Source organism: Oncorhynchus mykiss, chromosome 2 (genome assembly GCF_013265735.2).
Source record: "Oncorhynchus mykiss isolate Arlee chromosome 2, USDA_OmykA_1.1, whole genome shotgun sequence".
NCBI classification, from domain to species: Eukaryota; Metazoa; Chordata; class Actinopteri; order Salmoniformes; family Salmonidae; genus Oncorhynchus; species Oncorhynchus mykiss.
Window position 1 is genome coordinate 40,812,326 of NC_048566.1, and position 13,454 is coordinate 40,825,779.

A 13,454-nucleotide genomic window follows, 5' to 3' on the forward strand; every position below is an offset into this window, starting at 1 on the left:
GAAGCGGAACAGACGAGAACAGAGGGGGAGGAGGGAGGGAGGGAGGAGGAGTAGAGGGGAGAGAGCACAGGCTGGGTGAGACAAAGTGCTTTTCGGGAAAGCCAGGGGCAGGAGAGACGGATATTGTCCAGTAGTGGATGTCCTGCATCCGTTCCTTGGGTGTGTTTCACATTGTCGACTCTCACTGTTGACTCTCACTGCTGACTCTCTGCTTAGTGAGTGAGTTCCAACAAGGTTTTGGTGATGGCTATTATCTTTCAACTCCAAGCTCTGAGACCGATCTGTGATATTTCACCCACGTTTTGTTGAGAGAACTTTTGAAGTTACCAGTTGCTTCATAAGTATGATGTTACCCTCTGCATGCCCCATGTGGGTTGAGAGTGATCATAGTGGATGTGTTAACGGAGATTTGTTTTGCTGTGTTTGAGAGTCTCACGCTCTGTACCAGTAAGTACTGCTTTATAGGCTTTCGGAGTGATTATATTTATTTTCCATATCTCAGAGACTTTCCATTTCGTTTTGCGTTGCTGATCAGTTGGATTAGCTATGATGTCTCTGTTATTTTTATTACAGTGGTGTGTGTGTGTGTGGGGGGGGGGGGGGGGGCGTGTTTGTGTGTTTTGACTTTGCTCAACCCTCTCGTTTTGGCACAGGAGCAGGAAGGCATACCTGGTGCACCTTATCGACTGTGTGTTCTGGCTTGCCCTGATTTCCATGCATGGAGGGAGTTAGGGAAGTAGGAGAGGAGAGGAGGGAGTGCTGGGGAAAGCCTACACTCTGACTCAGAGGGGAGGGAGGGAATTCCCTTGTGAGCAGGATAGCTTTTACATCTGGTGTGATTGGAGCTGTGCCTGGAGGTCTGGAGCATACAGCACAGATATAGCTCCACAGCAGGGAAAGAGAAGTCAGGTCTGCCCCTAGCCCAGCACCTCTACCCTGGATCCCACTTCTAACTTTCCCACCCTACCACCTCTGTTGATATATTTGTCAGGTTTCACTGGTATAAGGACTGGCAGGTACTGTACCAGGTGTCTTAGAGACGCAGAAGCCAACCCCTGGTCTGGTGTGTGATGGACCCTGTTTGGCCTCCAAATTTACTGACAGTTTTTGCCAGACAGGTGGCAACAGAATTTTTGACAAATTTGATAACTGACTGTATTATAGAAACAGGAAAGAGGGATAGAGAGAGATAAAAGACACCCCCAAAATTATCTCTGGGAGGGACGAAAGTCGAAAAATAAGGCTGGCTTGTTTCACAAGTGCCTCTGCAATTAAGACGGGGTGAATCAGATTTTCCCTTCCCAAAACCACCAAAGTGAACATTCTTTGGCCAGTGGAAGTTGATGAGAGAGATGTCTCTCTCTCTCTCTCTCTCTCTCTCTCTCTCTCTCTCTCTCTCTCTCTCTCTGTCTCTCTCTGTGTTTGGGTGTAAACCAACCACAGGTCAGTGCAGGCACAAGTGTAAGAGAGGCCTGATAAGAAAGGTTCTTCAATAAATACCAGAGTGGTCCCACCATCCTGTCTTGCGTTCCACATTGTGTCTCCTGTCATTAACCAAATCTCCAAGCAATTACCGTAGAGAAAGAAAACATTGTTATTGTAGTCATGTGGGAGCATGTACTGTATTATATGAGTCATAGAATAAACATAGGGACCGTGTTGTTGCTTAGAAATACTTAGTCCTGGGAGTTGAGTTGTGGTTAGACGGTTTAAACCTCTCTAGGGTATGTGGGACGCTAGTGTCCCATCTGGCCAACATCCAGTGATATTGCAGAGCGCCAAATTCAAATACAGAAATACTCATTATAAAAAGTCAGAAAACAAAACATATTTTAGATAGGTTTAAAGATTAACTTCTTGTGAATCCAACCACGGTGTCAGATTTAAAAACGCTTTACGGCGAAAGCATACCTTACGATTATTTGAGAACATTTGAGAAAAGTTGACAAATGATTACAAACAGTAACCAGCCAAGCAGAAGCGTTACAAAACTCAGAAATAGAGATAAAATTAATCCCTTACATTTGATGATCTTCATATGTTTGCACTCAGAAGACATTCATTTACTCAATAAATGTTCCTTTTGTTCGATAAAGTCTCTTTATATCCAAAAACCTGTTCGCGCGTTTTCTTCAGTAATCCACAGGCTCAAACGCAGTCAAAACAGGCAGACCAAAAAATCCAAATTGTATCCGTAAAGTTCATAGAAACATGTCAAACGATGTTTATATTCAATCCTCAGGTTGTTTTTAGCCTAAATGATCTATAATATTTAAACCGGACAATAATGTCGTCAATATAAAAGGTAAATAAGAAATGCACTCTCTCTGGATTGCGCATGAAAAAGCTCTGTGACACGTCAGGGTCCACTCATTCAGACTGGTCTTACTCCCTCATTTATAAGAATACAAGCCTGAAAGAATTTCTATAGACTGTTGACATCTATTGAAAGGCATAGGAACTGCAAATTGAGTCCTAAGTCAATGGATACTGTAATGGCATTGAATAGAAAACTACAAAACACCCCCCAGAAAATACTTCCTGAACGGATTTTTCTCAGGTTTTCGCTTGCCAAATCAGTTCTGTTATACTCACAGACACTATTCTAACCCTTTTGGAAACGTTAGAGTGTTATCTATCCAAATCTACAAGTTATATGCATATCATATCTTCTGGGCCCGAGTAGCAGGCCGTTTAATTTGGGCACGCTTTTAATCCAAAATTCCGAATGCTGCCCCCTACCCTAGAGAAGTTAAACCTCTCCGTCAACTGTGTCCGGATGATGCTTCCTTCGTCAGTAGGTCCTTTGGTGTGTTACTGTGCAATGTGAGTCTTTTGGACTCTCCCCACCAGTTTAGATACGTTAAAAGGCAGCTGGCTGATCTTTCCCCAAAGGACTTTACTTGAGACAATGGTGTGTGTGTGTGTCTGTGTGTGTAAATCTTTTGATGTAAATGTGTTGAGTGCAATTGTTATTGACCCATATAGGGAGTTGCTATGTCTCCTACTACCACTGCCCTGTGTTATGACCAGTCTGATAGAGGGAGAGTTTAGGAGGAGGCCGAGGTATAGATGGAGGGAGGGGTTGTGTGTGGGTAGGGGCTCTGCGAAGTAGGGAGGGGCGGTTCCGTTGACGGAACAGAAGCGTTTTACAGATGTTGCACAGAGAGATAGAGAGAGAGCATAACATTTTGCGGTTCAGTCCTACGGCACTCTCTGTCTTGAAAAGGTTTGCATGCCACATATGTGGCTGTCTCCCGATTCAGCGAAGGTGAAGGAGAGAGAAGAGGGGGAAATGACTGCTTTTACTCTTTTTGTTTCCTCTTGTTTCATCTATTTGAAAAGAGTAGGAGGGTCTGTTTAATGGCTGCTTCTGTAGATGACAAACAGACAGAGGGTGAAAGTGAGGTGAATCGAAAGAGAATGTCAACGGGATTGAGAGGAGTAAGATCGGGAAAGAGAGGGAGATGAAGACAGATGGGGAAAGAAAATGAGAGCGCGAGACAAATAGAGAAAAAGAGAAAGAGAGAGAGAGAGAGAGAAGCCTGAAAAACATGTTTACTTGTGGAGGGTTGACGTCTAAGGTTTCCCCTCTTGGAGGGAGTCCCAGTGCGGGGGTGGGCGAGATTCCCTCTTGGTTCCCCAGATGTAATTTGAGGAATGAGCATTCCCTATCATCTCTCTCTCTCTCTCTCTCTCTCTCTCTCTCTCTCTCTCTCTCTCTCTCTCTCTTCCCATCTCACAGCCTGACGAGCATATCAGCTCCATGGCACATCATGATCACCTGCACAAAGCATCACACGGTCATATAGTTGTACTCGTCACCCTACTGAAATATCACAGTTGTCTATTTACTCACTTCATCTTTCTCTTCTGTCTTCATTTCTCTCACTTCTGCCTGAACTCAAAATAAAGAAATCTGTCTGTGATCTTTCTCAATGTCTGGCCTTCTCTTTTCCTCACTTTTAATATTGCTTTTTGGAAACAGATACATGGTGACTTCCATCCTCCTAAGCTCTCTCCCAACACCAGCTCCACCCTTCTTCAAGAGGGATAGCAGGCCAAGCATGACTGGGATCTTTTCCTTCTCTTTTTGCGTTGTGAAAAAGAACACTTTGGGAGAACAATTTGGTGTAGAGACCACATCTTATTACTTGGGTCTTTAGTTATACTAGTACAGCTGCCCAATGGCCATAACATATTTGGTGTTTGTTACTTCACACATATCTCACAGTCCTTATAAAATTAGGACCACAAGCATAATGATATAGTCAGCCAGTGCCATAGACATCAGGGCAGTGCCACAGACACACATTGGCACAACTGTATTGCCAGCCAACACTGCATGGTAGTGCCACAGACAAAACTATATTGCCAGCCAGCATGGCAGTGCCATACACACACACACACACACACACACACACACACACACACACAGGCACTGCCAGACATTGCGACACAGACACACAAAGGCTGGATATTGTCATTTCTATTTCTGACAGCCACTAACGAGTCACAGACTGTAAGAAAATGTGCTGTGGTTTGGGCCTGATTGTATAAACAGAGCACAAGAGCGTCTGTTCGCGAAGGTGTGGCATGAAGTCCCGGAGAGACCCAAAGAATGTGAGAGAACTGCTACAGCTACAGATTCCCGGCAGCTGCTGCAGATCCCTGGGCTTTTATTGCATGACAGGGAGGCCTCGACACCACAACACACTCTCAAGATGAAACGAACAAAAGGCGTTTATGAAGCAGAGTTAAAGCTGCAATATGTAACTTTTTTGGCCGATCCGACCATATTCACATAGAAATTGTAGTTATAGGTCTGTCATTCTCACCGAAAGCAAGTCTAAGAAGCAGCAGATCTGTTCTATGTGCGCTATTTCTATGCTTCCTGTTCGTAACTTTAGTTTTTGCAATTATATTGTGTGTGATTATGTAGTGTTTCATATTTTCTGTTGTCCTTTTTTATAGATGGACACCACCTATGGGAGACAGAAGCCAAAGTTGACAAGGACTCCTTCAAGTCTGTAAGTATTCCTCAGTGTTTTCAGTAAAACACAGTACTGTATTAGTTGTAGTCCTGTTGTTAAGATTGAAAGTGTAAATTGACTCAGTCATACATTCCATGCATCTTTCTCTTCCATTATATTACCCACCTCTCTCTCTCTCTCTCTCTCTCTCTCTCTCTCTCTCTCTCTCGCACTCTATCTCGCCCTCGCTCGCTCTCTCTCTGTCGCTTGCTCTCTCTGTCGCTTGCTCTCTCTCTCTCTCTCTCTCTCTGGCTCTCTCTCTCTCTCTCTTTCCCCCCCTCCCTCTCTCCCCCTGTATTTCATTCCCTCACCTCCCTCACTTCCCCTTACTCACTTTGCTGATGTAACCTTTGCTAAGACATTACCAAGGAGAGAGATTAGTCATGTTGATTAGTCCATGCAATCCTGAATGGAATTTTCACACATTTTTCTCTCTCACAGTAAACAGAGTGATTGCACCTAGAGTATCTTGCTTCATCACCAACAAGCACCCCTCAGTAAACACACACGTTCACACGTGCATGCAAACACACACACACACCACCACCTTCTCTCTACTACTGTCGGTCATATTCATTAGGGCACACCATAGCAAACCATTTTGTACTGGGAAACGAAAAAGGATGTTTCTCATTGGACAAGTTTAGGTAGTCCCTCCCAGTTTCAGTGCATTTTCTTCAGTTTGTTGCCTAATGAATACTGATGCAAGCCCAGTTGCCCTACCAAACACCTCAGCCAGCGTAGCCAGACATTTAGGTCACTGTTCAACTTCTGGTTCAGGGAGGAGGAGCGCTTGAACCACTTTGTCTGAGCTCGGCCTTCCGCGCGAGGCCTGGCCTCGGGTGGATTATCCCCTTCCCTTTTTACCTGCTGTTTTCACGAGAGAAGTAATGAGAAAATAAACCAGTGCACCATTCTACTGATGCCCAGTCACACATTTAGGCCTACATTCTGTTCAGAAAATACAAGGCAAAGGGGATTCGTCAGAGGGGACGGTAAATGTTGTACGTGTCCCAGAAAAGCTACATGTGCTTCTGGAGTTAATTAAGGAGAGACTCGTAAAGGTCTGTGGGTGCGTCTGTGTCTTCGGGCGCACGTCAGGTTGTGTGATGACAATGCATTTCAAATCATCCATGCCCCCTCCCTTTTTTTTCTCTTTCGCCAGCTGGGTCTCCCCGTGCCTCTGTCTCCCTGTAAACGAACTGCTGTCATTGACAGTTGCAGGGGGTCTCGAGTGAATCATCGCCCATGGAACAGGGGTCGAAATATGGCGGCGTTTCAATTGATGATGATGTTTTTTGTTGTCATGTGTTTTCACGTTCAGGTGGCTGGCTTTGTCGCGTCAGGAGTGTTGAATGCGGCCTCCTCCTCTCTCATGCTTCAATGTTTAATTGGCCTTAAGGGCTGGCTGATATTAAGGCTAGTCCCACATGTTGGAAAATTACAGTGAGAGGTTGGGTTAGGTCGGTGAAAGACAAATAGTACCGTGTGCTTATTTGGCGCACCGACAAACAAGCCACAGTGTTGCTGACCTTTTCTCCCCTGCTGCCCCCGGCCACCGTTAGGTCACCCATGCTCTGCCTGCCATATGTTTTCATTATTCCTGTTTTTGATCGCTCTGCTCACTGGGTGGGAGGATGGGAGGGGAGGGGGATGGAGGGAGTGTTAGGTCATCGACACCTGTGTCTGTGCTGTCTTTGACCCCGTCAGTCCGGGGTAGACCTGGCCTATAAACAGACACACAGACATGTAGACAGACCCCACAAAATATGCTGAGCAACAGGGAATGGCTTCCTGCTCTGCTCCACCACCCCATATGGCCTGAGCTGGCCCCCAGAGAGAGAGAGAGAGAGAGAGAGAGGGGGAGAGAGAGGGAGAGAGAGAGAAAGACAGACAGGCTCTAGACAGGCAGACACTCAGTCATGTCCCAATGGCACCTTTGTTATGCACCTCAATCCCTGCTCTGCAGCCTCCAAAGTTCACGTTCATTACAGAGGTTTCACCCTGGTCCAGGAGCGACACGCTGGTCAGGGGCTGTGGAAACAAGGCCAAAGGCCTCACATCTCTCCGCTGTAGTAGTCCAGGGATAGGGTTCGAACCCCAGGCCCTCAGGGCTTCAGGCAGACACAAACAGGGGCGTGGTACACACTCTGGGGTTCCTGCTGAGCCCATCCAGATTGGGCCCAAGACCCAGCTCAGAAAGCTTGTTCAGAACACTCCTCCAGGGTTCCCTGAAAGCAAAACAAGCATACATACCTGCTAATTAATGAGTTGACACTCAGTACAGTTGGAGTTCTGTTTGTGTCTTAAGAAGAGCATTGATAGGGGTTGTAGGCCTAAACTAGGGATGGAAGTTCAAACTAAAATCTTCACCATGCCGTCTTAGTCTGATCTCATAATGTTCAGGTGATGCATGTTTTTTTGACATCATTTTGAAAATCTGCTCCGCTCACACAAATACACTGTGCACTGATCTACAGTGCGTCTGGAGGGTTCGTACTGTACGTGTATCCATTCTGTGCCGTTGCTGTGTGTTGTAGACCGCGCTGGTGGTGGAGATCCCCCCCTACAGGAACCAGAGGATATCCAGCCCAGTGCAGGTCAACTTCTACGTCTGCAATGGCAAGAGAAAGAGGAGCCAGTACCAGCGCTTCACCTATCTCTCACCAAATGGTAACCCCAACAACCTTCAGGTTTACCGCCTCCCTTACACATGGTTTGGGGGTTCATGTGTCCTACTAGTGTTGCTTGGTAAATTATGAAGGGGTCATACATGCTCATGCGTTATACCTGCAATGTTACCCAATTGTACATTTCGGTGTTTCCTCCTAAATCCTTTTCGCTCCACAAAAACACACGCAATCTGTTGTGGCTTCGGTAGGGCCTGACACCGCTGCATCACTGGCTCTGTCGAGCGAGGGCAGAAGTGAAGCTTGTGAGTTGTGTTTATTTGGTTTGCGAGCTTGCATTCTCCGGTGATGAGGTGTGAAGGGTTGACTGACAGAGCCTCTGGGCAATGTTGACGTTCAATTTTAGAAGTCAATCCCTGGACCGTCGACCTCACACACAACTCATGGGAACATCCGTCACACACAACTCACGTTCTGCACTGCACACTCACGTGCCCCCTGGTCTCCCCATTCATAGTTGGCTTGACACATTGGAATGTGAAGAAGATATTGGGATTAGTAGTCCTTTCACCATCTTACATCACCAACTAAATACCTCTCATTCTGGGCTCAGAGTAAATTGGCCAAATCCAAGTTTCATGCACAGACACATTGATATTGATTGAAATCCATTGATGCTGCTAGAAACAACATTGTTAATTATTCACAGCTTTCTGCATCTCTCTCTCTCTCTCTCTCTCTCTCTCTCTCTCTCTCTCTCTCTCTCTCTGTTAATTCAATGTAAGGGCGTTATTGGCATGGGAAACATATGTTAACATTGCCAAAGCAAGTGAAGTAGTTAATAAACAAAAGTGAAATTAACAATAGAAATTGACAGTAAACATTACACTCACAGAAGTTCCAAAAGAATAGGCATTTCAAATGTCTCTCTCTCTCTTTATATCCCATATTAAATTAAGAATCAGGTCCAATAGTGCTTTAAGGCAGCCTTCACCTTTAAACTGACAAAAGTTGCTTCGTAGACTCCCTAAACAATTCAATGATCACCGGCCGCTATTGTAGCCTGGAAGAGATAAGAAGCAATGAATCAGGCTTTTGGACGGGACTATAAGAGAGAGACCGCATCACCACCTTGACAACGAACAGAGGGCCCTATTTGGAGACGGTTGATGGGAGCAAGAGAGTGAACGAGAGAGTGAGTGAGAAAGAGATTGAGAAAGGGAGAGGTGAGGAGGGGGGAGTAGAGAGAGAGGGGGGAAGGGAGAGAGAGGGCGAGATGAGACAGGACATTTTGGGGTAACTGACCTTAGCAGAGCGAACGAGCGAGCGTTGGTGGGAGGACAGACAAACTCTGTCCATATTTGGCAGGCCCATACGAAGCAGGGAGACAGACAAGGAGATAAGCTGTACAAGGAGAAGACTTATCACGCTTTGACCAATTGCATCTTCAAGTCATTTTCACAGAGAGTCAACATGGTCCAATTAACAGATGAATGGGGTGTGCTCTCTGTTACGATGCCAAGTAAACCACACAAGCAGGGGCAGTGTCTTTATGACAGAATACAATGTACCACTAGAGTCACAGTCAAAGGCACATGCTGTGGTTCACCAGATCTTCTTATTTCCTATTTTGATATTTATTCATCTATTATAAACTGGATGGGTTGGTAACACTTTTCTAATAGCAATAAGGTATTATAAACTTAGCCGTGGTATATTGGCTGTATACCACACCTCCTCGGGCCTTAACACTTAAATATAATTTATTCAACACAATAGTCAACAAGCAATAATAAACAACTCAGACAATACTGAGTAGCGATAGTGGCGCATTTTGCTACAGAGCTCATTTCCATCCGTAGTCCCTGAAAGTCCCTGAGTTTGCCACTCATCTAGTTTGACTCCATGTCTGTCTGCCCATGGGCACGTGTCTGGGTGAAGTGGCCTCTACTGTATATAACTTCAGCAAACAGTGCAGTTTTCAACTGTGCCGAGGTCGAAGAGATTATATCTGTCCAAGATAAGATGCAGGATGGCATCAAAGCAAACAGATCTCTTAAGTCACAATGAGGGTAATTATAACAGTGGATATATAAATAGCAGAGGAGAGGAAAACCTGGTTGTTTGCTTTTGAGGCTTTCACTGTGTGAGTGTTTGAACACTGTGACCAGGTAAGGGGAGGGGGGGGGGGGTGCTACATAGAGTTTGTTCTCATCACTTCCTCCTTCACCCATCTGAGTGGGGCTTCCGGCGCTCTGCTCCACTTTAATCACTGTTGTGGTCGTCAATGATGCTTTCTAAAAAAGGACTTTTTGTTCACGCTCGGGTGTGTGCTCGTCTCTGTGCTCATCTAGAAACCGCCCCTTAAAAGTAGCCCCGCTTGTTTGAAAAAAGTGAGAGGGCGAAAACAATCGATCTGCGGCCCTCCGATCGCTATTGAAAACAATGTGTATATTCCACTGTAGTCACGGGATGTTTTGCTCATTCATATCACAACATTATCAGACAAGTGTGTGAAAAGGTTTATTGAACGTGTTGACAGCCCAAAGCTTTCACTGTAGAACCTCAAACCTGTACGGAGCAGCTAAATGCCCAAGTAAGGAAACAAGAGATAATATGTATTTGAATCGTTTCCTCTTTATCCTCTAAATAGATCAGTCATATCTCACGGGAGAGGCATTGTTTCTGTTGTGTAAACATCATCTGATTCTTATCTCCCCTTTAGTTTAGTCACGCCTCAGAGCTAGTACGGATATTATTATCAGATGCCGTCTGGAGGATTGGAAACGATTGAGTCTTTGCCAGGTTTGACAGGTGAAGATAAGCTTGAATGACAAGGCTGTCACAGGCCTGTTTCGTCCTACACAAGCAAGAAAGGAGTAGCGGATTTGAACCGTTACTTTTTCCAGATGTTATCGGTAAATATTCTTCCCGGATTTCGTACAGGGAGTTTTTCAAATTGCCAATTAGCATGGTAATCATGCCGTTGCATATTGATGCCAAACAACAGAATGTAGATTGTCTTGTGAAACTTTTATTTTTATTTGTCTTTGTGTCTCTCAAAATGCTCTTCATTGTCCTCGCTTTCCTTTACAATGTCACGTCAGTCCAATGAATTTGATGACGAAAGCTCAGTAAGCTTGTCCGGAAAGTGCATTGTCATGAGTTACAATTTCAGAGGAGAAAGATCCAAGAATCTAAGCAATATGTCACTCTGAAGTTACTTTTTTTTTGTCGACTCTAAAATGAGCTGCTGGCAGCTGTTCTGGTTTGTATAAATCACCACATATCCGATGTTGCGACGAACATGCAGCACAAGTGTCCTTGTCTACCTCCTAGTGTGTGTGAGTGAGCGTTACTTCTCTTTTCCGAGCTCATTTCCAATCTTGCGTTGAGTAAAGACGTGACACGCCGCCCTTTTTCTTCTCTTTAAAGAAGAGAAAGTTTCACAGAACCACATAAAACAACAAACGCCAAAAGTGCTGGCGCTGACGAAAGCCCAACCAAAGTCAGTTCTCGGAATGGCTTTCATTTCACAAGCCGTTTTTGGAGGTTCCTCGTGTAGATCGGGTTCTATTATTAACACCAACGGGGGGGGGGGGGGGGGTTTGTTCCTGGTCGTAGGTTTGTGGTCTGAGACGTGGGAGGGAGGAGAGAGAGGGGTATGTTCAGAAGAAACAAGAGAGACACGTACATGAAAACTTAACAAACCGCACGCCGTGAACGTCTCCCCAAAGATGTGTCATGCTAACCAAACTGGAGACTGAGACGTTTCCTTGTTTCCAAGATAGGGCAGTGACAGACACACACACGCGCGTAAACACGCGCAGACACACTCACACGCACCTTTACATGGCCCACGTAGACTAGGACAGCCAGATTGCGACCACAGTGGGACGTGGTGAATTAGACACCTGCGAGTTGATGACTACCACCATGAAGCACCGCCTGGTCGCTAAAACTAGGGCCTAGTCAGGTCACGTGGTCAGGAAAAACTCAGGGCCCTAGGTATAATGCATTGTGCACACTCTTTCCACAGTGCAATCAAAACAGCTCTTTTATGGAGACAGTAGGTCATCCACTCCATAGTTCCACTCTGAGAGCAGAGCAGCCAATCGTAATGAGAATCAGAGTGCATCCCAGAAAACCCTCTTGCCCGGCTGTCTCTTCCCTTCACACGACAACTTACCGGGCCTAGGCCCTCTGTGCTCAACACCCCGCAAACCCGTCCTCGAACCCTCACCCCCATCCCTGGGAGGAAACCAGTTCCTAATAAATACTCAGATCAGGCCTGATCACTTTAATGCGAGCAGACAGACACAGACAGGCAGAGATGTGGAGAAAAACATGTGGGCCATAACCCGCAGGTTGGGAGGAAATAGAAGCCAGCTGGAGATGGGACTCACAGGGTGAATCTGCTTTCATGGAACTGGGAAGGGGAAGGTTGTGTGTTTGGAGGGGGACACACATGCAGATGGCTGGAAGGAGTGGTCAGAGAGACGGGGGGGGGGAGACATATTGAGGAATGATCGGTTAGAGTGGGGGAGACAAATAGAGCTGGGTGGAGGAGAGGCAAGCTCGAAGGATCCCTCAAAGGATCTCATTCCGCAGATAATGTAGGAGAGGGGGAATGTGTGACAGAGCGTTTGGTGAGACTATGCAGCTTTACAGAATAAATCAGATTGCTAAGTATTCCATGTATTGCTATGTATGTAGGGTTTACACTTTTGGGACTATTCCATTGGTTCCATTGCAAGCTCAATCAAATGCAGCTAAAATACTAGACCTAGCGTAAACCCGGGTCTGTACTATGGAGAGCCTGTTACAAGGCCTAGTATGATGTTCCCTAGTAAGTGTATGGAGGTGTCATCCTGGGACTTTCTTAAGGATACAGACCATACCTAGGGAGCCTCTAAGACAGATGGACCGGCCCCGTGGCTATGACAAGACTGACGTAAATGAGCTTCCCACTGGGTAATCACACCAGCTCATATCTCCCCAAAGGAGACTGGGGGTGTGAAAGTGAATCTCTCAGTTACGTCCTGTCCCAACAATAATAACATCATAACATCACGATAGGGCTGTTTTTCATCTAATCACAACACTCATTTATTCAGACAATGGAAGTAGAAGTGCTTATTAGTATTATTACGACCTTCATCAGGATTGACTTATTCTTACTTTGTTAGTAAAACGTAACTATTACAAGAAATACACTTATGATGGCCTGTTTGTAGGCTGAATAGAGTGTCAGAAGAGATTTAGTAGGCTGAATAGAGTGTCAGAAGACTTTGCCAAAACACTTATGATTGGCATCAAACACTAACCGCACCCATTAACACATTTCACTGTGTGCAGAAAGAGCAACAGACAGTGCATGTATTGTGACTCAGAAGCGTTTTGTTATTCATCTGGGTGTCTTAATTCAAGCCTACAGTAGTTGTGTCACAGTACTCGTGGCAGAATCGGAGCACGTGGGGGTTTATAAAGAGTTTTCTCAGAGAAACTGGGTCTTTTCATATTTTCCTTAGGGTTTGGCTCTGGTGTATGTGTGTGTGTGTGTGTGTGTGTGTGTGTGTGTGTGTGTGTGTGTGTGCGTGCGTGCGTGCGTGCGTGCGCAACTGGAGGATATGTTTACATATCCAATAAATAGTGCACACGTCATGGTCAGTCTCCGAAAGATGAACACGGATCTTGATCACACATCCAGGAAACCTACTGTACAATGATTGTCAGTCCAAACTAATCAGGAAATGGCGGAAACATCTCCCAAATGGACTCTGAGTGAGTT

At 45.5% G+C, this 13,454-nt stretch overlaps 1 protein-coding gene across 2 annotated transcripts in view; it reads left to right on the forward strand.

Annotated features, from left to right (window-relative positions):
- Window positions 1–13,454, forward strand: part of LOC110489695 (nuclear factor of activated T-cells, cytoplasmic 1) — a 66,734-nt gene that overhangs the window by 31,300 nt on the left and 21,980 nt on the right. For both annotated transcript variants that reach the window (XM_036948320.1, XM_036948326.1), the window contains exons 7-8: window positions 4,975–5,030; window positions 7,574–7,706. In XM_036948320.1, coding sequence (XP_036804215.1) covers window positions 4,975–5,030; window positions 7,574–7,706 — 189 coding nt within the window. The remainder of the gene's footprint in view (window positions 1–4,974; window positions 5,031–7,573; window positions 7,707–13,454) is intronic.